At 44.3% G+C, this 26424-nt stretch overlaps 1 protein-coding gene across 2 annotated transcripts in view; it reads right to left on the bottom strand.

The window, feature by feature from the left end:
• Nucleotides 1-26424, bottom strand: part of PFKL (phosphofructokinase, liver type) — a 54930-nt gene that overhangs the window by 9361 nt on the left and 19145 nt on the right. Inside the window, exons 8-17 of one of the 2 annotated variants that reach the window (XM_072120870.1) lie at nt 25796-25810; nt 18753-18848; nt 17554-17646; nt 17105-17230; nt 16336-16400; nt 14384-14447; nt 13002-13148; nt 12799-12869; nt 8893-8980; nt 7470-7622 (exon numbers count right to left, since the gene is read on the bottom strand). In XM_072120870.1, coding sequence (XP_071976971.1) covers nt 7470-7622; nt 8893-8980; nt 12799-12869; nt 13002-13148; nt 14384-14447; nt 16336-16400; nt 17105-17230; nt 17554-17646; nt 18753-18848; nt 25796-25810 — 918 coding nt within the window. The remainder of the gene's footprint in view (nt 1-7469; nt 7623-8892; nt 8981-12798; nt 12870-13001; nt 13149-14383; nt 14448-16335; nt 16401-17104; nt 17231-17553; nt 17647-18752; nt 18849-25795; nt 25811-26424) is intronic. The other variant, XM_072120871.1, reaches the window with a different exon arrangement.

Below are 26424 nucleotides of genomic sequence, written 5' to 3' on the forward strand. Positions count from 1 at the left end.
AGAGACCGAGTGCCCAAACTACAACAAAGACCCGCTTATTTATCGCAAAGTGCCAACATAGAAATTTAATTTATGATTTACACTCACTTCTCTGTCACAGTTTTCATTGATACCAGCACCTGAGGACACCAATAAAGCAGAAAATAGTCCCAGGTAGAGCTGTCACTTTAAAATAGCTCTGTGCACAGCAAGTCCTGGGCTGTCTGGGACTGCAGGAAGATACCTGGAGTCATCTCTGGTGATGGCCTGAGTGCCCACAGAAAGGGCTCTGAGTGCCACCTCTGGCACCAGTGCCATAGGTTCGCCATCACTGGCATAGGAGGTATTAAGGTCTTCAGTGAATTTGCAATGTATTTGTGAAAAAAGTTGCAGGTCATAAATCTGTATTGAAATAGCTCTATTCACTTGATAAAATAGAAAAAAAGATGAATCCATCCCCAATGAAACCAAGCAAGTGAATTGCAGTTCAAATTTTCACTTGCAGTAAAAGATTTTGAGCAAAGCGACTGTGAGCCTATGGCCATAAATGCAGCCTGCTTATGCATCACAGCAGGGTAATGAAAATAGGTCATTCTCATCTAATAATTTCCATATTTTTTCAGACTAGAAAACACACGTTTCATCAATAGAAAAAAAACTTGCTAAAAACAGTTTATATCTTATATTCCAAAGTCAGAACTGCTAGACCCTCCTGACTGATTTAATGGAGATTGGGTGAATCGCTGACATAGCGCTTTACCAAACTTCTGAGAGAGCGGAGCCTCTGCACTGCTCTCTCCCAGCCATTGCGACATGGTTATTACCTACCGGACCTGGAATGATGTCAGATGCACATGAATGATCATATGCTTCCTGCATCACTGGCAGGTCCTGTAACCCTTTCATTGCTGACAGATATGTCAAGATGGGGTCGGAAGACAAGTTGCCACTGGGACTGGGTATAAAGAAGAGGTAGGTGTTCATGTGAATGCTTGTATATTTGGTGTCAAATACATTTTTTCAGATGACTAAATCCAGGGTGCGTCCTATAGTAAGGGGTATCTTGTAGTCAGAAAAATAGGGTACATAAAACTTAAGGGGAATCCATAAAGGAGGCTATACTTTTGCTGTGGACAAGTACATACATTTCTTATATGGCACATTTTCCAGGTCTTGCAGACTTACATAAAGAAATGTATGTTATTTGTTCAGAAAATATATTCTAGTAAATATTCTGCATGTTGTTTACATGGCTGAATGTCAAAAAGCCAACTGATGTATGTGGCAGGTGTCAGCCCCCACAGGTATTGTATTGTAGTATACTATATGAACTATCAGACTTCCTAGGGCAGCGGTCCCCATCCCCAGGGCCAGAGCCAAAGAACTTTTGTCTTTTCTCATCTCTACAGCTACTGTACACACTAAAGCCGGAAGGTGAAATGTGATCATCACTGAAACTGAACATCATTGTGTCTTCCGGGTTCAGCCCAGTGTACAGCGGCGACAAAGAGGAGAAGAGGATTACTGCTGGTTCCAGGGAGCAGGAAAAGGAAAGTATAGGAATTTTTCAAAGTGGGTAAAAAAGAAAAGAAAAAGAGTTAGTGGTAGGATGCATAGAGGAGGCTGGCATACAGGCAGGGGGCAAGAGAAATGGGACCATTATAATGGATAATAATCCTTTTCTGTAGCCCCTCCTTATAATCCAACTTTAGAAAAAATTACCAATTGTGAGACACTGAAGGGGTTAACTGTGGATGGGCGGTATGTTTCCCCTAGGTTTTGCTTCTATGCAAGGCCTTAGTGCTGAGGTGGGTTTGTCCAGCACCTTGGACACAGGTGATGGGAACAGCCTAATTAGCCTGGATAAAATGACTCAGCAGAGTTGAGTGGGTTGTCTCTCTGTGGAAGGAGCAGCCACGTGATCTTTTTGTTTAGTGTGAGCTAGTGGACTAATTGTATAGTTAGCACCCTGACGGGTAGGTTTTCTTTTGTTTATTCAAATACCTGTATGTAAAGGCTGGTTTTATTTTGCTGCAATAAACGCAGGCGAGACCTGTTTGGACTGTACCCTGGTGTCCCTGTCTTGAACTGCATCCTAGCACCCCGCTCCCACGGTCTCTACTGGGCCAAATCCCCACATATGGTGCTTCGGATTGCGGGCAGTTCAAAAAGACATACACCCGAAAGGCTCGCTACATCCTGCAACATTGCATGGCCTGGGTGAAAGCAGCAGGCAAATTGCAGGATACAGCAAAGATGGAGGACTTTATTAAAGCCATGCTCCAGCAGCAGGAGGAGAGATCCCGCCAGCAGCAGGAGGAGGCCAGAGCTAATCGGCAGCAGCAGCAGGAAGAGTCCCTGGCTAATCGGCAGCTGCAGCAAGCCATGCTCCAGCAGCAGGAGGAGAGGTCCCGCCAGCAGCAAGCCATGTTCCAGCAGCAGGAGGAGAGGTCCCGCCAGCAGCAGGAAGAATCCCGAGCCATGTTCCAGCTGATGATGGAGAAGTTTTCTGGCATGATGGCAGCACCGCAAGCGACGACTACTGAGGGGTTCCGTACTGGTCTGCAAGGGTACCCGGTTGTCCAGCATTCCGCACGGGCTGCAGTACAAAAGGCTTTACAAAAAATGGCGACGACCGACGACGTGGAGGCGTATCTCACTGTGTTCGAACGAGTAGCTGAGCGAGAGGAGTTACCGGCTGAGCAGTGGGCAGATGTCCTGGCACCGTTCCTGACCGGCGAGTCGCAGAAGGCTTACTACGACCTGAGTGAAATGGAGGCCCGTGAGTACCCCCAGCTAAAGGCGGAGATTCTGGCTCGTCTTGGGGTCACCGTTCAGGTTCGCTCCAGCCGGGTCCACCAGTGGGCTTACTCAGAAAAATTACCCCCACGCTCCCAAATGCATGACCTGATCCATCTTGTCCGGAAGTGGCTGCAACCAGAGGACTGCACCCCCGCACAGATGGTAGAGAGAGTGGTCCTCGACAAATTCACCCGTTCTCTGCCCTCTCGGCTCCAGCGGTGGGTTGGACAGGCCGGTCCCACAAAAGCTGAGGATCTTGTGTCCCTTGTAGAGAGGTATCGGGCTACGGAGGACCTTCTACTTACCTCTCCGACACGAAGCAGTGCCAGTGACAGGGTCACCAAACCAGCTGGTAAGACTGCTACTGCGGAAAAGGGGAGACATGTCAGGTTGGGAGGGGGTTCATTGGGGGGCGTGGATACCCAGAAACCCAGTGAGGCTCGTGACAGAGGTCATGGCCGTATCCAGTGCTGGCGGTGCCATGAAATGGGCCATATTGCTGCCAACTGTCCACTGTCAGTGGAGCCAATGGACTGCAACCAGACCCGGCGAGTGTCACTGTTTGCCCGGCCAGTTCTGTCGGCAGAGTCAGTCACGGATGCAGAACCCCAAGTATGCATGGTCACAATCGGTGGTCACACAGTGGAAGCCTTGCTAGACTCAGGGAGTCTGGTCACCCTGGTGCGGGGAACTTTGGTTGATCCTGGACTGTACAGCGGGCGGAAAGTGGGAGTGTTGTGTATACATGGGGACACTCGCGAATATCCCACTGCTGTCATCAACCTACATACCCCTTGTGGTTCTGTTACCCATGAAGTGGGGGTGGTGGGGACCCTTTTTCATGAGGCTATTATCGGCAGAGACTTACCGGTGTTTTGGGACCTCTGGAGACGAAGACCCACCTCAGGTGCTGTTGCAGATAATGGACAACAGGTATGTCCGGCCTTGGCCCCTGAACCCTTTGAGGCCGATGTACCCACACCAGCAGTAGGGGTGACCCCATGTGATGAATTCTCTCCCCTAGAGGTCCTAGCTGGTGAGGTCGAGGGCCACGTGGAGGTGGCCGACATGCTGGACCTTGAGATTTCCCGTGACAATTTTGGGGCTGCACAGCTACAGGACCCTACCTTGGTTAAAGCACGGGAGAATGTCAAGGTGATAAATGGGGTACTCCAAATACCAGGGGCTGATAAAATATACCCCCGAATGGCGATTATTGGGGAACTGTTGTACAGGGTCGACCAGATACGGGGTGAGGAGGTTGAGCAACTTGTAGTACCCCAATCTCACCGTAGGCTGGTGCTAGAGTTGGCACACAAACATGTGCTGGGAGGGCACCTAGGGGCTGAGAAGACCCGAGAGAGGATCCTGCAGCGATTTTTCTGGCCCGGGGTATGGGAGGAGGTAAACCGGTATTGTAGCTCCTGCCCTGAGTGTCAACTTACTGCCCCGCTCTCCCACTTCAGGAGTCCTTTGGTCCCGCTACCGATCATAGAAGTGCCCTTTGAACGGATTGCAATGGATCTGGTTGGCCCCATAGTCAAATCCTCCAGGGGGCACCAATACATCCTAGTTATCCTGGACTACGCTACGCGGTACCCCGAGGCGGTTCCACTAAGGAACACCTCCTCCAAAAATATTGCTAGGGAGCTGTTCCAGGTGTTCTCACGCACAGGCCTCCCCAAGGAAATCTTGACTGACCAGGGTACCCCATTCATGTCTAGGGTAATGAAGGAGATGTGCAAGTTACTACAGGTAAAACAGCTCCGCACCTCTGTGTATCATCCTCAGACAGATGGCCTGGTCGAGAGGTTTAATAAGACCTTGAAGGGGATGCTTAAGAGGGTGGTCAGCAAAGATGGGAAGGACTGGGATTGTTTGTTGCCCTATTTGATGTTTGCCATACGTGAAGTTCCCCAGTCCTCCACGGGTTTCTCACCCTTTGAGCTGTTATATGGCCGTTCTCCACGTGGGCTTTTGGATGTAGCCAAGGAGACCTGGGAGCAGGAGAGGACCCCCCACCGTAGTGTGATAGAACACGTCTCCCTTATGCAGGACCGCATAGCGGCGGTAATGCCCCTGGTAAAGGAGCACATGACAAGGGCACAAGAGGCCCAGTCTAGGGTCTACAATAGGTCAGCCAGACTCAGGACCTTTAACCCAGGCGACAGAGTGCTAGTTCTAGTGCCCACCGTGGAGAGCAAGTTCTTGGCCAAATGGCAAGGGCCATATGAGGTCATGGAGAGAGTGGGGAAGGTAACCTACAGGGTATCTCAGCCGGGGAGGAGGAAACCCGAACAGATATACCACGTGAACCTCCTAAAGCCATGGAGGGAAAGAGAGTCCCTGATGGCCATGGGAGTAGAGAAGGCGTCTGTCTCCAAGAAGGGGACACCGGAGGTAGGTGTACCCGTTGCCAAGGTGCCTGAAGTACGGATCTTGGAGTCCCTCTCCAGGGCCCAGATTCAGGAAGCGAAGGAGTTTGTGCTCCGAAATATGGATGTGTTCTCTAAGTTACCGGGACGTACTTCAGTCATCAAGCATGACATCATAACCGAACCCCACATCCGGGTACACCAAAAACCTTACCGGGTCCCTGAAGCGCGCCGGCGCGCCGAAGAAGTCAGGCAGATGTTAGACCTGGGGGTTATCGAGGAGTCTAAAAGTGACTGGTTGAGTCCTATTGTGTTGATTCCCAAACCGGATGGTTCCCTACGGTTCTGCAATGATTTTAGGAAGTTGAACGAGGTGTCCAAATTTGATTCCTATCCCATGCCCAGGGTTGACGAGTTGATAGAACGACTTGGACAGGCTAGGTTCTTCTCCACCCTTGACCTGACGAAAGGGTATTGGCAGGTACCCCTGACTGACAGGGCTAAAGAGAAGACCGCTTTTGTTACCCCTGATGGGCTTTTTCAGTACGTGGTACTCCCCTTTGGGCTACATGGGGCTCCCGCCACATTCCAGAGGTTAATGGATCTCGTGCTAAAACCTCACCGGAGTTATGCCTCGGCCTACTTAGATGATATTATAGTCTATAGTAACGACTGGGAGAGTCATCTAGCCAAAGTACAAGCAGTGGTAGACTCCCTGAGGGCAGCAGGGCTGACAGCGAACCCCCAAAAGTGTGCACTGGGTCTGGAAGAGGCCCGTTACCTGGGGTACCGTATTGGGCGAGGGGTCATCAAACCCCAAGTAAACAAAGTAGAGGCGATCCAGCAGTGGCCACGACCTTTGAGCAAGAAGCAAGTGAGGGCTTTTTTGGGCATAGTGGGCTATTATCGCCGATTTATCCCCGATTTTGCGACAATAGCGGCACCTCTGACTGACCTGACTAAGGGTAGCAGGGCGGTGATGGTAAAGTGGAGTGAAGAGGCTGAGGGGGCGTTTCAGCGACTTAAGACGGTTTTGTGTGAGGGACCGATACTGATCACCCCTAACTTCACCAAGACCTTTATTGTGCAGACTGACGCTTCTGACGTGGGCTTGGGGGCTGTCCTGTCCCAAGTAGTGGAGGGTGAGGAACATCCTGTAACATTCCTGAGCCGCAAGCTCACACCTCCTGAAAAGAACTATAGTATAGTTGAGAGGGAGTGCTTGGCGATCAAATGGGCTCTGGAATCCCTGAGGTATTATTTGGTAGGGCGGCAGTTTACACTGGTGACCGATCACTCTCCCCTAACCTGGATGAGTCAGGCCAAGGAGAGGAACGCCAGGGTCACAAGGTGGTTCCTAATGCTCCAGAATTTTAAATTCACGGTGGAACATCGAGCAGGAAAATTGCATGGGAATGCCGATGCCCTATCCCGTACCCACTGTCTAATGGCCAAAAGTGTTCGTCCCCACAGGGTCAAACAGAGGGGGAGGGTATGTGAGACACTGAAGGGGTTAACTGTGGATGGGCGGTATGTTTCCCCTAGGTTTTGCTTCTATGCAAGGCCTTAGTGCTGAGGTGGGTTTGTCCAGCACCTTGGACACAGGTGATGGGAACAGCCTAATTAGCCTGGATAAAATGACTCAGCAGAGTTGAGTGGGTTGTCTCTCTGTGGAAGGAGGCTGAGAGGACACAGCTCTGACCTGTGTGTCTGGAGCAGCCACGTGATCTTTTTGTTTAGTGTGAGCTATTGGACTAATTGTATAGTTAGCACCCTGACGGGTAGGTTTTCTTTTGTTTATTCAAATACCTGTATGTAAAGGCTGGTTTTATTTTGCTGCAATAAACGCAGGCGAGACCTGTTTGGACTGTACCCTGGTGTCCCTGTCTTGAACTGCATCCTAGCACCCCGCTCCCACGGTCTCTACTGGGCCAAATCCCCACACAATTTATCAACTTTTTTTTTTAAAAAAAAAATAAATAAATAAAATTCCAAATTTTAAGTTATTAAAAAATATCAAAGCTTTATCATTTTTTTTTCATCGATTTCAGGCGCATTTGGCTTTTTTTTTTTTAGGCTCTTAGTACATAACACAGAATATTAAATGGTGGGGGGTTCAGTTTTATATGTGGATGTTTTCAACATAACAAACTGAAGGGCTTGTTTAGCCCTTATACTGCTATGTGAAGGGAAAATGAAAAAAGTTGTGGGAGGGGAATAAAAAAAGAAAAACACAGAAACATAAAAGGGACAATTGGCTTCTTCCCAATTCCCAAAAAGTGTATGAAAATGATTTCAATATGTTTTTGTTACCTCCATGGCTGCATTAACGGCGGTGTCACAACCGATACTAAAATCTGTTCCTGGTACATTGTTGCTTATAGTAGCAGGGATAACACACATGATGATACAGAGTTCTTCATATTGTTCCCGTGCCTCAACAAGCTGTAGCACTCCTTCATAAGCCTATAAAAGACATAAATAAATGAATATAAATCACAGCATGGATTTATGAGGTACTGTCAAAATAAAAAAAAAAAATTGTAAAGACCGTCAAATGACTGCTGCACCTGTAAAAAACAACAGTGAGGAACGGCATTAAATCTGCAGCCAGGGAGCACTTTGTTCAAGGGTCCTTACAAAAAGGTCTCCTTGCTGAAATCTCTATTAAAAGCCCCCCCCCCCCCCCACAAACACAATACAACTTTTAAAGGAGTTTTGACCATACAAAAGTAGACAGCTGTGAGATCATGCCTTTGTGTATGTTGTTAGTAGTGACAGGACAGTTAAAAGTGATGTTATAATCCAGGTCTGCATCTCTTGCAAGGGCTGAGGGTGGGTCTTTCAGCCTGAACAGCTTTCTGCTCTCTGCACTATTGTGCCCCACCCCTCTACTACTAGTTGGAGCTGGATTGGTTGGATAGTTTCAGTCACTCAGTAGTGGGCAGGGACTGTGGAACAGAATTGCAAACAGAAAGCTCTTCAGGCTGAAAGTCTCACCCAAAGCATTTGCAGGAGCTGCAAACCAAGATGAAAAGCTCACTTTTAGTCCTGCTGCTACTTACAGCACACACAAAGATATGCTTACACAGCTCTCTAGTGCCTATGCTTGGCACATTTTGCAGTTCATTATGGCCATTACGGATGACAGATTTCCTTTAAAGGATTTTAAAAAGCAGATTGGTCGTCCATTAGTGACTGAATTCTAGCCATACAGACAACATTATAAATACAATATTATTTTACCATTCACTATTAATTCACATAAAATCCTGATTTTGATAACAGAAAACCAGCTAGGATCTGTTTAAATAATTCCCATAGGAGCTGGTGCTTAAACATATGAATGGAATCAGATTTATGTTATAATGCAGATGTAACTAGATAATTGGTATCCGGGAAAGACAGATACATAGATAGACCGTCTAGACATTAGTTAACAAGCCCCAGAGTTTCCAGGGAAGACTTGTGTCCAGCCTTGGTTTGATACATCGACATTTTAGTATATATTTTTTATTCCACACAGCTGCAGGTCAAATGAATGAAATAAAATTAACAAATGAATATGAATAGTAAATCCAATCCAAAAAAAATATAAAAAAAAAAAAAATGCATGAATTTTTGTTTTCTGTCCTAAAAACAGCAGCCTTAGTATCTATAGCTCAATCCAATACTGTGCAGAGAATATATCCTTGTGTCGAGTACTGCTTTAGTTTTCTAAACATATAAAATTTACCTCAAATCCACCAACGACCAAAAGAGCGTGGATATTATATTTTCTTATGTTTTCCACAATGTTTTGCATGCATGACTTGGGAATTGTTCTTAAAAAGTAAAAAGTGAAAAAAACAATGATAAAATGTAATAATTATCAAGCATTAAATACAGTAAGTGTCATGTCCATGGCAATAAACGCCACAGTACACAGCTCTCACTGACATTTATTGAATTCACCAGGTCCTAAAAGTGTGTGTGTGTGTGGGGGGGGGGTTGTTTACAAACCTTAATCCTGGTGGTAGATGTCCTTTAACCCCTTAAGGACGGAGGGTTTTTCGCCTCATTTCTCGCTCTCCAACTTCAAAAATCCATAACTTTTTCATTTTTCCGTGTACAGACCTGTGTGAGAGCTTATTTTGTGCGTAACAAATTTTACTTTCCCGTAATGTTATTTATTTTAACATGCCATGTACTGCAAAGCTGAAAAAAAATTCCAAATGTGGAAAAATTGAAAAAAAACCGCACGTGCGTCACGTTCTTGTGGGCTCAGTTTTTACGACTTTCACTCTTCGCTCCAAATAACACGCCTACTTTATTCTTTGGTTCGGTGCGATCGCGGTGATACCAAATTTATACAGGTTTTATTGTGTTTTAATACATTTTCAAAAATTAAACGAATGTGTACAAAAAAGAAAAAAATTTTTTTGCCATCTTCTGACGCTAATAACTTTTTCATACTTTGGCGCACGGAGATGTGCGAGGGGTCATTTTTTGCGAAATGAGGCGACGTTTTCATTGCTACCATTTTGAGGTCTGTGCGACATTTTGATCATTTTTTATTTCATTTTTTATGTTATGTAAAAAGGTGTAAAAGTCGCATTTCGGACATTTGGGCGCCATTTCCCGCCTCGGAGGTCACCGCCGGCCGTAACCGTTTTTATATTTTGATAGATCGGGCATTTTGGGACGCGGCGATACCTAATATGTCTGTGATTTTTACTGTTTGTTATGTTTTATATCCGTTCTAGGGAAAGGGGGGTGATTTGAACTTTTAATATTTTATTAATTTTTTTTATTTTTTAAACTTTTTTTTTTCTTTTTTTTTTCACTATCTTTTAGACCATCTAGGGTACATTAACCCTAGATAGTCAGATCGCTGCTACCATATACTGCAATACTTCTGTATTGCAATATATGGCATTTTTGCAGCACATTCATTACAATGAGCCACTGGCTCATTGTAACGAATATGCAGCTGCCAGATAGCCTCGTGTCAAAAGAAGACACGAGGCTACCATGGCAACTGATCGTCGCCGTTTCGACGTTCGGGGGCGTGGCGATCGAAAAAAAGATGGCGGCGCCCACGCGCCGCCGTCTTTTAAACGCCGCCGGCGACTTTGCCGGCGGCGTTTAGGGGGTTAATAGCCGCGATCGGTGCAAGCACCGACCGCGGTTATTAGCGGTGGGGGTTTTGTGCAAAATGCAAAAACCCCCACCTTTGTATGAAGAGGACTCAGCCCGTGAGCCCTCTTCATACATCCCTTATACCTCTGCGCCGTAGAGCTACGGCGCAGAGCGTTAAGGGGTTAAGAAGGTTTACCAGGGTAAGTTCAAGTCCTAATATGGTCATCCATAATGTACTTACCCATGTATAGTTTCTCTTTAGTCAGCAGCAGGACTCAGGAGTTCCTGTAACTCCTGTTATGTCCCGAGTCCTAGATACATTTGGCAGATCAAGGGGGACGTGAACTCATTACTGTATGCACACCCTCTTGTGGATGTCCTAAGCATGTCCTTAGGAAAGGTACTTTGTATGATGCCTGGGTTCTGTAGGATTGAGTTGCTTAAAGGGGTTTTCCAAATTTAAAAAAAAAAAATCTATACTTTAAAGCAATGATTTTTCCTTCACTTGCCATTTCTAGAGAGCAGATGTCTTATTTACAACACTGATACAGACAGGATTACAATGGAATTTAACCCCTTAGAGCAGTGGTGGCGAACCTATGGCACGGGTGCCAGAGGCGGCACTCAAAGCAATCTCTGTGGGCATCCAGAACATCACCCCAGAATAGAGTTGACCTGACAAGGCTCAAAGAATGCTGGCCCAACAATTCTTCTTGTATACAGGGACCCTGGAGAGAAGCTGCAAATAGTCCGAATTTGCCCTCCTCCTTTCAACTGCGTTGGTGTCCTCAGCAATAAATTACTGCCTAAATTGCTGTGCTGGCACTTTTCCATAAATAAGTGGCTTTTGTTTGAAGTTTGGGCACTCAGGATCTAAAAGGTTAGCCATCACTGCCCTAGAGAAATTACCTTAATTGTATTTACTCCTGACAATAGATGATATTTACAACTCAAATTTCTGTGCCTCAAAAAACTCCCATGGACCTCAGCGAGTCAGCTTCAGACTATTGCTGCCTATGGTCATGAGGCAGCTGTAAAATGTATCACATAATCAAGATTGATAAAATCGTGGACTTTGAAAACAAATGCGCTAATGCACCCTTATATTCTAACACATTTTTAACATGTGTTAACATCTTGTAAACACTTGCATTTGTTAAAAAACTATAAAACCTATAAAAACTGCACTAGAAGCTGCTTACTAAAGTAAGGAGCTCCTAGTGCTAAAACAGATGCAGCAGTGTTACACTGCTAGCGTTAGCGGAAACCTCTGATAATGCTAGCAGACACTGCTGCGATGTACACTAGAAACGCCGGACCGCACTGGAAGTAGTCCTGCTTATTCATGAGGGGTCAGTGACTGCCGCATAACATGCTGGCCTATGGAGTGGGCGGAGCAGACCAGGGAAGAGGCAGTGCCTCGGACCGCCCCGTCATGAATACGCCAGACCGCTTCCAACGTGGTCCGGCGTTTCTAGTGTACAGTGCGCCAGTGTCTGCAGTAACACTAACATTGCTGGGTCTGTTGTAGCACTAGGAGCTGCTTACCGTATATACTTGACCCGAGTATAAGCCGAGGCCCCTAATTTTACCACAAAAAAAAAACGGAGAAAACCTATTGATCAGCCGAGGGCGAAAAATGCATTGGTCACAGCCTCCCCAGTATACAGCCTGCCAGCATCCCCTGCCCCAGTATACAGCCTGCCAGCATCCCCTGCCCCAGTATACAGCCTGCCAGCATCCCCTGCCCCAGTATACAGCCTGCCAGCATCCCCTGCCCCAGTACATATGTGTTTTGTACGAATCAGTTGGATAGTCTGACGGCCCGCCACCAATTTATGTCGCATGAAAGGCGATGCTGATGCGCCAAAATCTGATCGCGTGCGACACAATCCCCTTCTAATTCCCTGTCACAGCACCGCGATCCCCGAACACGCCGGAAAACCTGGCGGAAATGAAGCCGTGGGACCCTTCGTAAATAAGCCCCAATGTTGACAGAAATGTGATTAGGCAAATCCCCTCTTCTCGGCTGCTGTGATGTGTTTGAACCCCTGTTTTTAATGACTGAAAATCACAATTGAGGATATATTACAATTAAAGCGTTTGTCAACCTGATCGGTGAAGGTCAAACTGCTGGCACATCTGCCGATCATAGTCACACAAAATCCCATTCTCACTAATTGAATGAAGCAGCAGGTCAAGCAAGCATTCTGCTACTGCATTCAATACTATGGGAGTTGTGGAAACTGCCTAGCACTGCGCTCAGCTACGCCGGGCACTCCCATACATAACAGCTTTGGTCTTTAGTGTGATTAATGAATTATCAAGTTACTGTGATTGGAAGTAGGAAGTGTCATTTCAAATGTAATAATGATATGAGGCTTTTGAATGGACCCCCACCAATTGCAGATATGACAGGTCCAAGTACAGCATTATTGGACCGTGTGGTTTGCTGAAGTATACGATTAACTACTGTAGATTATAGACTAGAAAGATTATAATTTACACATTTTTCACATACCTTTTTGTTCCCAACATTGACCCACCACGGCCAAGCCATCCAGCAACATCATGCCATCCTACTTCATTAATCTAGACAAAACATAAAAACAAAATGTGTGTTTCAGTATGTACAGTGTATACAATTTCTTTTAATAAACTGATGATTGAGGCAGTGGATCTTGGATTTACGGTGAATCCAAGAAACCTGATGTGAGAAAATACCTGTCCTTTTGCCAGTCCTTCAAATCCATCATGTACAGTGTAGATTTTATGGCCCTCGGAAATGCCAATTCTCACAGCAGACCGCACAGCAGCATTCATTCCCGCAGCTGGAGCACCCACGTTCAGAATGGCAATACTAAAGTTGCTCTAAATTTTAAGAAAATAAAAAATAAAGGTCAATAGTTTTAGCATAAAATTTCACATGAAATCTCAGCCGTGTCAATTTTAATGTAGCTCCACCAAGGCTGGATGGCTACATACATACTGGGGCGGCAGGGGGCTGGCTGGCTACATACATAATGGGGCGGCAGGGGGCTGGCTGGCTACATACATAATGGGGCGGCAGGGGGCTGGCTGGCTACATACATACTGGGGCGGCAGGGGGCTGGCTGGCTACATACATACTGGGGCGGCAGGGGGCTGGCTGGCTACATACATACTGGGGCGGCAGGGGGCTGGCTGGCTACATACATACTGGGGCGGCAGGGGGCTGGCTGGCTACATACATACTGGGGCGGCAGGGGGCTGGCTGGCTACATACATACTGGGGCGGCAGGGGGCTGGCTGGCTACATACATACTGGGGCGGCAGGGGACTGACTGACTACATACTGGGGAACAGGGGGTGGCCTGGCTACATAATGGGGGGCTGACTGGCTATATACTGGGCAGCAGGGGGCTTGAAAAGAGTTCACATAAATAAAGCCGAAATGTTGCCATCAACGGTTCACTTTTTTCATCACAACTCTCGTTGTGCTGCCATTTCTTTGAATCTATTTGAGGAGGAGCTGAAGCCCAGCCTTTTTTGTGTGTGCACCCACCATTTTGTCACCTGTTGTCTTTGACAGCTGTGCTGCTTTTAAATTTTCTTTTGGTACCATATTAAATTAGCTAGGGTAATTAAATGCATCATTTTGTCTGAGATTTATCTAAACCTTTAAAAAGTAACTAAACTCTTTCAGGGTTTGTACACAAAACATAACAGTACAATGGACCGTTAGATAACTTGTCATATGTAGCAGTTTCACTTTCAAATGCTCAGCTAAGCTGCTAGGCAAAGACTAAACGCTATACTACCTCCCATAGAGAATAGATAACGAAAACAGAAAGTTTGACAGCGAACCCTTCTCTCATTCATTCAGAAGCAGCTTGAAAAACATACAAACTAATGTAAATAGTGCATGAATATCGGAGCTGCCAACGGTTCTAAACAAGTTCTAAAAGGGGCTATTGTGCCTATGAGTAAACTGTCCTGTCCCAATCAATGCACATTACTGGTGCAAAAAAAAAAAAAAAAACTTGGCGCACTAGGTTACTAGTCCTATGCAAAGATGTAGGTTATATTTGGGTAAAATCTGGATGAAGTGACAAGTAGACTATTACCTTCTCCTCAGACGGCTTTTGATGTGCAAGCAGCTTGTATATGTTCCAGTTATTTTCAAAACTCCTATAAAAAGAGGTCATGAAAAAAATGTTACTGAATTTATGACTACATGAGGTATAAAACATCCCAAACATTATTAATTCATGAAAATATATATACACATGAAATTTAAAATCAATTGAAAAACTACTACTACAAAAAAAAAAAAAAAACACAACACAGGATGGGGCAAGTACAAAGACTTTACTCCATCCTCCAACCATGACAGATAGTTTTGAAACATACAAGTAAATCACGAGTCACAAAGCTAAGTACCTGGTTCAAGGTGGTATCAGTATCCCAAATCTCAATATTGTAAACATTAATACAAATTCAACAAATAAATCCTTGCATAAACCAGATGGCTCCAACGAAATATATAGCATATAAACTCCTGGTCATAAAGTGCAAGTGCAATAAATCCCTTCCTACAACATCAAAACGGAAGCGAAAGAGCTACCTTGTGCGGAGCCCAGCACCTAGGTTTAGCAGCAAGACAACAAAGTGACACTGATACACACCAAACACTATGCCTCGGTCGGGGTGGCCCAAGCATGATTACTACCAAACACACCAAAACAAGCAAGGCAGCTAGCAATGTTTCCATAGCTAGAGAAAGGCACAAACTCTATTCATTGCATAATAGTCATGTTGTACAGATTAAGAAAAACAATGGAACATACATAGGCTAAAAAAATACCTTTCCCATTGATGCCTCTTATTTTGCTTTCTGTAGCTGAAAAGGTCAAGTTATGAGCTTTTACAACTTTAGGGTGCTGTCATGCGGTGCGTTCTTTGTTTTTAAACGCCCTGTAAATGCAAGTGTTTTTACGTGTTACCTTGCGTTTGGCTGGTTTGAATAAGTTTTTCTTCATTTCTGAAAGTGTAAGAAGCTGTGAAAAATGTTAATGCAGATGCTTACACTTCCAGAAATCAAGAAAAACAGATTCCAACCAGCCATACACATGGTAAACCGCATGTTTAAAACAGATGCTTTTTTTAGTGCACCAAGAACGCACCGTGTGACAGCACAGGGGTAGGGAGCAAGTCCATCCAGTCATGCTCTCATTGCAGTCACAAAGTATGAATTGGCTGGCAGTTCAGGAGGCATTAGGCTGCTATCAGAAATTCAGGGTCATGTGGATGACACATCACAGGGTGATTTAGCAAGGCTACGGCAAGCTGCTCCCCAGATTTGTGACTAGTATGGGTAAATTTACATATGCTGATCTAAGGTTTTAAAAGCTTTCAACTTTTTGGCAAAAAAAGCTTAGTGAGTGGCAACATAGGAAAGGTCATTACTTGATACCGCACATTGCTTTATTTCACGAAGTACAACATTGATCTAGTCTCATGATTTCATATATATATTTGATCAGTCACATACATGGAGAGTAGAGGGAGAATACAGGAAATTTTAAACCTTTTTGGATAAACAGTAAAAACTTTTATTATATATCAGTTGCGAGTAGCAGGTTGTGTTTTTGTACTTAGCAGTGATGTGTGGGTGTAGCAGGACCGTTTGTATTGACTTGTATTGTATTGATATAGCAAATGTTAACTTGGCTTTAAAATGTGTAATACACCATTTGAGGACATTAAAAGGAAACCTACCATCATGGATCTATCTACTAAGGCATCTCAGGTCGAGTACCTAGGCTGTTGTGTGCCGAGCGCTGGAGACTGGGGTAGGAGAGATCGAAAGAGCCAAATGGGTGTGAAGTAGCCGTAACTCCTGTTCCACAGCACGGCTACTCCATGCCCCAGTAGCCACGAAAGGAAGACTTTCACATCATGCGCTCAGCGGTGGATATATCCGCCACGGAGCAGGAAGGGGTTAAAGATAATGTTTATTGAACCATACAGTATTAATTCCAAGATTGCTACAAAATTATAAGAAAGAATATTTCACCTTCCCCGTAACTGAATTGCTTCCTCAAATTTTTTCTCTTCCATAGCTTTTTGAACATCTTTCGTCTGAAATAATGAAAGAGCACAATATAAGTAAATCAATTTACTTGTTTCTAAACTTTGTATTCATAGAAAAGAAGTATATAAAAGATAAAAAAAATTTAGGAGCCAGCCTGGGGTGTGCTTTCTAAAAAAAATAAACATGTACTCACCTCATTTGTTGCTTCTGATGTCCCGCGTCATGGTCCGTCTGTTCCGTGTCCCTGTTTGTTTACAGGGGCACGGAAGCTGTGCTCGGGGAGCTTCCAACCGGCCATTCCCACCAGTCACCATTTTCTAGCACCTGATACAATGCTGAGGGATAGGGGCGGCTGGGAGGGACTCCTCAAGCACAGCTTCCGTGCCCCTGTAAACAGGGACATCAGACGGACCGCGCGCAGGACTTCAGGAGCCAAGGAGAAGGTTAGCACATGTTTACTTTTAAAAAACATTTTCCCCAGCCCGGCTCCTAATGTTTTGGAACTCTTGGACAACCCCTTTAAAGTAGTTGCCCAGGAATTTTGATTATTAGCCTATCCACACAGCCCCTGAACACTGCACAGTTGTTTTGGCCAACAAAGTAGAAAATCACACAGAAAAGTTTAGGCCCCTACACAAAAGCAAAAAGTTTCCAGCTCCATCATAGGTGTTAATGGTGGGCCAAAAAGCTCATTGTTGCAGATTTTGATCTCTTCAATAATAGAAATGTCAAAAAGAGAAAATACACTTACGACTTGAACACACTCCATCAACGGCAGCCGTACGGACTGGTTACCAGACAGACTAACCACGCAGGCTGGAGTCCGTGGAGTTGCTTCCATCAAAGCGATAACTGCTTCCATGCCCATCTTACTGCTCTGTAGTAAAAAGAAACATTTAAGATGATATATTAAAAAAAAACTCACTAAAAATATTTTAGCTTAAATTAGTGCATTTATTTTTATTAATATTGTATTGCTTAAATGAAAAAAAAAAAACCAAAAAAAAAAAAAACCTGTAGATTCCAAATAAGAGCCTTCTGCATTCTTCAGGCTTATTGAATAAATGGTGTCAGTAGGTAACTAATATTAAGTGACCCTTTGGGTATTGGTCAAGCTTAACTAATAAACACAGGAGTATAAGATCAATTGTTTAAATTTTTAACAATCAGTTTTAGTACTGGAAAAATGCTTATACCTACCAAGACACGGTCGAAAGCTGACGGTGTTCCTCCTCTCTGCACATGTCCAAGAACAGTGACCCTGGTATCAAAGCCCAAGCGCTTAACAACAAGCTAGATAAAGAAAACGAATACTAGATTACTATTTATACATTTTCGCCATTTATTAATTTTTTTCAGACATACCCAAATCAATCCAAAGGTATTGTGGGATACCCTTTATAAGTATCATAGCAAATTAGAGAGATAATCCAACAAATTCTTCAGACAACAAGCCTTATGAACCCAATGGAGAATACAGTTTGTATTAACTTTATTTGAATTAATATTAAAGAGGACCTTTCTCCACCTCACACATGTGAAGATTATCATACCATCCTGTAGGGACTGCTACACAGATTCAGGGGCACTTTAAATTTTCCTTCTAGCCCCCCCCCCCCCCAGTTGCAGAGACATCAATCCCAGTTTCTGACCATTGTATTCTGTGTTTGGTCAGAGAGGAGGAGCTGGGGCTGGAGGCATGTGTTATGCTAATTTTCTTTCATCCTGACCAATCAGTGGCAGGCAATGTCAGAGAAGCTATTATGAATATTGAGCTGTGAGTTTTTTCCATGTTCATCTAATGGCTGTGTTCACATGCATTCTGCTAATATACTGTTGACATAATCACAATGTTAAGGCAGTTTTGCTTGCGGTTACTCTTACTCAGCGTTTGCGGCACGTTTACTCTTAAGAAGCGTTACGTTTGCGGTTACACAGCGTTTGTCACTTTTACGTGGCGTTCGCGTCACATTTACGCAGCATTTGTGTCACTTACCAATGCGTGTAACATTGCATTTTTGTAAACACTTTGTAAACGCAATGTCAACAGAATATTAGAATGTATGTGAACATAGCCTTTAGATGCACATAGAGAAATTACATCTCAACACTGTATGAGAGAAGATTAGCATAACACATGCCTTCAGCTCCACCCCTAGCTCCTCCTCTCTGACCAAACACCGATTATAATGGTCACATCTCTGGACTAATAACTACGCAACCTTGGGGGCTAGAAGGTAAAATTCTAAGTGCCCGTGACTCTATGTAGCAGCCCCTACAGAATGCTATAGGTACAGTATACAGTATGCTAATTCCCATGTAAGTGAGGTAGTGAAAGGTCCTCTTTAATACTTCGACACCTTTAACACATTAAAAGTGAAGCCATTTTAATGAAATACCTCTTTCACATAATTAGATGTAATTGGTTCCCCATTCTGATCAATGGCTCCTTCAGCGATGATAATAATGTTCAGTCTTGAACCTCGACTTCGAGACTGTATCAGGGAAATTAAAAACAAAAAAATCTAGTTACTGTTCAATTTTGGTTTGTCAGTGTTGACATTGTTGCCTGTATTTTTACATAGCTCAGAACCTGTGGACAACATCATGTTCTTGAAAATACTGTAATGGAACCATCTCCACAAATATAAACATCAAGGTTCCATGAAAATCAGTCAGGTTCTTCCACAAAAAAAAAAACAAAACAAAACTATAAATTAAAAAAAATGGCAAAACAATATGTTGCGAGCATCAGTAGGTCATGCATTACTCTTGTTACAAAGTTGGAAAAACACTATAGAATGTCACTGTATGCTGCAGCATATGTAATCTGTATACAGCATATTTACTATAGGTTTTTTGCCCATTGCATGAAAGTAGAGCGTCTGGCCCGAGGTTGGGCATAGTCACATTGTTGGTAGATTAGCATCCTGTGTATGCCTTACAATGTAGGGTTACAAGCAGGGGCGTCGCTAGGTCAAAAGATCCGGGGCTTGTGCCCCAGATTTTTTGGCGATGCCCCGGATCCTAGGCATCCTCCTCTCTCTCATCATTAACTGTGTCCTCTGGACACAGAACACGATGAGAAGCTGCACAGTGTACACTGCTTCCTCTGCAGGACCTGTGATGAAGTCACGATCACATGACCTGCAGGGGGAAGCAGTGCAGAGCTGCAGGAGTGAGGTAAGAGGGAGAACATAGGGAGATCTGTATGGGCACATTACAGGGGGTATGTTCACACATGGCAGTAGGATGGGGCCTCTGTTTGCTCACATGAGTTTCCAGTGATGGTTATGTGATGGATAACGAGCGCCTGGTGTCTTAGGTGAAGTTTTGTTAATTTAACAAGTGAAAGAACTGATCTGAACGGGTGAATTTGAGTTTGAAGCGGAAACCTGTTCCACAAATGTTGTTCACTTAAAATAACAAAACTGCACCCAAAACCACCTCAAAACTGATTGCTATGCATTTTTAACTGCAACATGTGAAAGCGCCTTCATAGAACCAAGATTTCGGGACAATGAAGGACATAACACGTCTGTGTGGTGAACTCCAAAGGAAGGAGAATTGGTGATGCCTAATAGTGAAGTGGACATGTCACCAGCAGTCACTGGGATACATTTACTAAGGGTCCACGGACCGCAAATCTGTCGGGTTTCCTGACTATTTCTGTTCTGCGCTGGATCGCACAGGGGATTGTGTCGCACGCGATCTGATTGTGGCACCAGCTTTCATGCAACACAAATCGGGGGGCGTGGTCGTCAGACTACCCGACTGCTTTCGGACAAACCGCGGAATTTAAAATTCTAATTGAGTCGCAAGATCAGCACTCACTTGCACTGGGAAGAAGTAGGTGAACTCCGGCAGACCCGAGCGGGGAAGCGACACATTCAAGAAATCGGGTGCACCCTGTAAGTGAATTGCGGAAGCTCCAAATCCTCATCGGACATTCCGGATCGGCGGACGCAACGGGATGGGTAGGTAAATGTGCCCCACTGTATGTAACATGTAGGGATTTCTGTAGCTGTATATACCCTCAGTAATGTGGTTATTGGCACAACCAAATGTGAGAGGGTTATGTACAGGAGGGGGCATTACTAAAAGTGTGATACACATGCATTGGATCTTTTACTACCCTAGCATTGCCCCTGGTTACAAGGCATCCCACTGTATACATGATCATGTTCCCTGTAGGTCGGGATAGATGCAAACAATGTGATTTTAACCAGGCTTTAAATGGTTAAACTACATTTACACGATCGTATACCCCCCCAGGCCGTAGCCGGACAGGCATATACATCTGGCACCATGGAAAGGAGGAGAAGCGACCACTCCCCTCTCCATAGAAATGCATGGCGTACGGGCCATAACAAGGGTAAAGATTTAGCATGCTCTATCTTTTTCCTCCATGTACGGAACACCGTATTGCTCCGTGTGTCCATTGTTGTCTATGGGGGACGTATGAACGGCCGCCAGCTTGCGTACATATGACTTCCCCATACGGTCGTGCAAATGTAGCCCAACACTGGATAACAACACAATACAACCCAACCCAAAATAACAGACGTTCAATAAAGGAACTGTCGTACAAGACATCGACATCCGAATTAGAAAATCTGTGACTCAAAAACCTAAGATATCATGAGACTGTCTCCTCTACCAAAAGCTCACTTCTGCTACTTCTAATGGTCTTTCAGGAGTATAAAAAAACACATACTTTTTAGAAGTAATCTATTTCTACATTGTATGTTAGGCATGTTCTTTTAACCACCAATTTATTTTTGTGTCGACAGCACCACAACTGTTATGTCTAAATACCAGCTTCACAATCCCGAGAAGGCTCCACAATTACACACACTCATTTTTGTTGAATAAAGAAGTTTATTCTAAATGGGTGCGGATCGGTGCTGGCAGTCAATATTATAAACTTCTTAAAGTGACAGTAACTCTTTTTTTTTAAATGAAAACAGTAACTTATAAAGTGCCCCCAAAACATGGATGTCTGGATAAACGTCTCTAATGCACAGAGTACACATTCAACTAAACAAGACGATATGGCTTCTCACCTTTGCTGCGCACACCAAAATTGGCAACAAACTTTTAGGCTGCATGCACATGACACAATTGCGTTTAGAAATGTCATAATAGCTTCTTTGTAATTTCGGTGGAAAAAAGATATCATGCAGCCTATAGTAAATCTAGAACACTCATACTGTTGCACCTTGATAAATGTGCCACTCCACCAGTGAAATTACTCATGAATGAATATATATATCTCAAAGTGGTTGCTCAGGCTTATAACAGAGGTGTGTGTGGAAAAAAGACGACGACGAGGGGACGTGATTTATTAATATAAATATATGAATGGTCCGTACAAGAAAATATGGTGGCAAGTCGTTTCAGATTAAATCAAATCAAAAGACGAGGGGGCACTGTCTCAGTCTGGAAAAATCAAGGGTTAATCACCAGAGGCCACAGGTCTTTTTACTATGAGAACTGTCAATCTGTGTAATAGCCTGCCTCCTGTGGATAGGGACTAACTTGATTCATAGGAAAACCCCTTTAAGTGTGTACATGGATCTTTCTGCCCCAAGACTTGTCAGCCCACCAGGAATATTTCCAGTGAAATGACTTTCCTGTCTGCCCTGGCAGAGAGTTTGTATAAGCATTCTAACTCTCCTTGCCAAAGCTGTGCCTCGACACTGACTTAGACCACCCTGCAACTTCAACAGCCAGCCCCTTGCTCCCTTTGATATCAGCTCCTCTACCAGCTGAAATCTGTGTCACAGAGTGCATGTATAATGAAGGTTGTTAACCAGCTTTATTAAATCTTAACGGGGTCAAAGATGTATTTTAAGTCTTAAAGGGGTTTTCCCAGGAAAAAAAAAAAGTCTCACATCTCAATAACCTAGTAATGTTAGCACAATAAAGATCGTTATAACCCCTTACCTTACAATTTACTCAGTTCTATTGCTGTTTTAACTCCTATCAATCTCTATGCTGCTCAGTGTAAAATCCCAGAGTGTGGGTGGGACTCTCTAAGCAGACACATTATGACCCATCTAGTTCTGTGGGGTACAGGGTTTATATGCACTTTCATCTGGCTTCTGACATTGTACTAACACATTGAAGGAGAGATGAGACAGATCAGAGATACATGAGATGAGTACACAAAGGCTGTTACATTGTGAGCTCTGCTACATCTCACAAATATGTGCCTACCTCCTCCTTCCTATCTCCTTGTAGCTTGTAGTTTACAGCCTCTCTCTCTGCTCACCATGTGCTGACAGGATATGATCAGCGAGTATGATCAGTGTCTCTGAGCTGCGTGCAGGGGACGTGGATACTGCCACACAGCATAGACCAGTGATTTTCAACCTGTGTGCCGCGGCACACTAGTGTGCCGCGACACAAGGTTGAGTGTGCCGCAGGGGAAAGTTGCCCGAACTAGGCTGCCCCGGTTTTCTGCCCCATACTTACCTCCAAGTCCCACGTCGGCGATCCGCCCGTCTTCTGTAGCTCCTGTACCGCGCGGCCCATGTCACGTGACTGACGCGACCTGACGTCAGGTCGCATAAGTCACGTGACCAGAGGCGCGCGGTGCAGGAGCTACAGAAGGTGAGCGGATCGCCATTAGGAGTGAAGGTACGCGGAAGAAGACATCAAGGGTAAGTATATAGGGTTATTATTTGTATAAGGAAGGTAGCTAGGGTTTTTTTTTTTATTAGTAAAGGTAGGCTGGGGCTTTTTATTTGTTAAGGGGGGCCTCTAGGGCCTTTTAATTAGTAAAGGGGGGCCTCTAGGGCCTTTTAATTAGTAAAGGGGGGCCTCTAGGGCCTTTTAATTAGTAAAGGGGGGCCTCTAGGGCCTTTTAATTAGTAAAGGGGGGCCTCTAGGGCCTTTTAATTAGTAAAGGGGGGCCTCTAGGGCCTTTTAATTAGTAAAGGGGGGCCTCTAGGGCCTTTTAATTAGTAAAGGGGGGGCTCTAGGGCCTTTTAATTAGTAATGGGAGACCGCTAGGGGCATTTTATTAGTAAAGGGAGGCAGCTAGGGCCTTTTTATTAGTAAAGGGAGGCTGCTAGGGGCTCTTGATTAGTAAAGGGAGGCCGCCAGGGGCTTTTTATTAGTAAAGGGAGGCATCTAGGGGCTTTTTATTAGTAAAGGGAGGCCGCCAGGGGCTTTTTATTAGTAAAGGGAGGCCGCCAGGGGCTTTTTATTAGTAAAGGGAGGCAGCTAGGGCCTTTTTATTAGTAAAGGGAGGCAGCTAGGGCCTTTTTATTAGTAAAGGGAGGCAGCCAGGGGCTTTTTATTAGTAAAGGGAGGCAGCTAGGGGCTTTTTATTAGTAAAGGGAGGCCGCCAGGGGCTTTTTATTAGTAAAGGGAGGTGGCTAGGGGCTTTTTATTAGTAAAGGGAGGCAGCCAGGGGCTTTTTATTAGTAAAGGGAGGCTGCTAGGGCCTTTTTATTAGTAAAGGGAGGCATCTAGGGGCTTTTTATTAGTAAAGGGAGGCCGCCAGGGGCTTTTTATTAGTAAAGGGAGGTGGCTAGGGGCTTTTTATTAGTAAAGGGAGGCAGCCAGGGGCTTTTTATTAGTAAAGGGAGGCAGCTAGGGGCTTTTTATTAGTAAAGGGAGGCAGCTAGGGGCTTTTTATTAGTAAAGGGAGGCAGCTAGGGGCTTTTTATTAGTAAAGGGAGGCTGCTAGGGCCTTTTTATTAGTAAAGGGAGGCAGCTAGGGGCTTTTTATTAGTAAAGGGAGGCATCTAGGGCCTTTTTATTAGTAAAGGGAGGCAGCTAGGGCCTTTTTATTAGTAAAGGGAGGCTGCTAGGGGCTCTTGATTAGTAAAGGGAGGCAGCTAGGGCCTTTTTATTAGTAAAGGGAGGCAGCTAGGGCCTTTTTATTAGTAAACGGAGGCAGCTAGGGGCTTTTTATTAGTAAAGGGAGGCAGCTAGGGCCTTTTTATTAGTAAAGGGAAGCAGCTAGGGCCTTTTTATTAGTAAAGGGAGGCAGCTAGGGGCTTTTTATTAGTAAAGGGAGGCAGCTAGGGCCTTTTTATTAGTAAAGGGAGGCATCTAGGGGCTTTTTATTAGTAAAGGGAGGTGGCTAGGGGCTTTTTATTAGTAAAGGGAGGCAGCTAGGGGCTTTTTATTAGTAAAGGGAGGCAGCCAGGGGCTTTTTATTAGTAAAGGGAGGCCGCCAGGGGCTTTTTATTAGTAAAGGGAGGCATCTAGGGGCTTTTTATTAGTAAAGGGAGGCAGCTAGGGCCTTTTTATTAGTAAAGGGAAGCAGCTAGGGCCTTTTTATTAGTAAAGGGAGGCAGCCAGGGGCTTTTTATTAGTAAAGGGAGGCATCTAGGGGCTTTTTATTAGTAAAGGGAGGCAGCTAGGGGCTTTTTATTAGTAAAGGGAGGTGGCTAGGGGCTTTTTATTAGTAAAGGGAGGCAGCCAGGGGCTTTTTATTAGTAAAGGGAGGCTGCTAGGGCCTTTTTATTAGTAAAGGGAGGCTGCTAGGGCCTTTTTATTAGTAAAGGGAGGCTGCTAGGGCCTTTTTATTAGTAAAGGGAGGCCGCCAGGGGCTTTTTATTAGTAAAGGGAGGCCGCCAGGGGCTTTTTATTAGTAAAGGGAGGCAGCCAGGGGCTTTTTATTAGTAAAGGGAGGCCGCCAGGGGCTTTTTATTAGTAAAGGGAGGCCGCCAGGGGCTTTTTATTAGTAAAGGGAGGCAGCCAGGGGCTTTTTATTAGTAAAGGGAGGCAGCCAGGGCCTTTTTATTAGTAAAGGGAGGCAGCCAGGGGCTTTTTATTAGTAAAGGGAGGCCTTTTATGACTGTTTTAGTGTCATTTTGTGCTATTTTGGTTGGTGGTGTGCCCCAGGATTTTCTAAGTATAAAAAGTGTGCCGCGGCTCAAAAAAGGTTGAAAATCACTGGCATAGACAATACACAATAAAATTCTCATCTGCACGATCCCAATCCAAGATGGCCGCCACCAGACCCCAAGTGAGAACTAACTGGGTCGTGTCTAGGGGAAACTGAAATTGTGTACAGCAGGACTGACAGAGACAGGTTGGACTTATCTGTGAAATGCTACATTTTTATTAATAACAGTGAATTAGAATGTGTTATTTTGTTATCATGAGTACATATATTAGAATCTTGTCTTCGTGGGAATACCCCTTTAAGCTGAAAACATCAAAAAAGTGCTACGCCTGTGTCCAACTTTCACAAATCCTGAGGATAAAGAGAACACTAGCTGATTTATAGCTGCAAACCTTTAACTGGTTTCAATGTGCAACAGCTATGCAACAACATAAGTAAACAGTTCCTTGTACAGCAAAAGGGACAGGAACTGAACTAGATTAAAAGTGTGACTGGATTAGAATTAGTCATACTGTGCCTACAGCTAAAAACAATTCTAAAATTTTATATGTAAACTCTATTTTAACCTACCTTTGAATCTGATATCTGTGAGGAAAATGTAAATGTAGCATCCCTAGAGGTGAAAATACATGATGGGAAAGTCAATCATAAATAAGGGTATAAACTATCTCAAAGCACAATGAAGTAAATGGCAGAACTAATAAGGTATAAACAGCAACCCCCAAACCAAAATACTTATGAGATACCAACAACAACTGGTGTCCTTTGGCTGCCATTTTTTTTGTAGCTCAGAGAATCACGGTGGACAGGAAAGTTTTCCTGATGGCAGGAAGTAAAGGATGAATATTAAAGGAGTAAATTTATTATGCGCTTCATATTCATAAAAAAATGGCAACTGTATTCAACAATTAGGGAAAGTAAAAAGCAAAAAGAATGGCCTGTAAAGTTTCTCTGATTTGTGTCTGCCCTGTTCACATGTTAAGTAGAAAAACAAAACTGCCAAGGTTGGACCTCTACTGATTCGCTTAGCTTTTCAGTTCCTGTGAATGTAGAATTAGGGTTTTTTTTGGCAATTATGAATGATCACTACCCTATCCAATACATGGAAACTAGAGAAACAGGGGTTTTCCTGAATTTCTCCCTTTTTATTTTGTGAGTAATGGGGGGCGGGGGCTTCAACTTATGCAATTAAATGAGGT

The sequence above is a fragment of the Engystomops pustulosus genome, chromosome 8, assembly GCF_040894005.1.
Source record: "Engystomops pustulosus chromosome 8, aEngPut4.maternal, whole genome shotgun sequence".
Taxonomy (NCBI): Eukaryota; Metazoa; Chordata; class Amphibia; order Anura; family Leptodactylidae; genus Engystomops; species Engystomops pustulosus.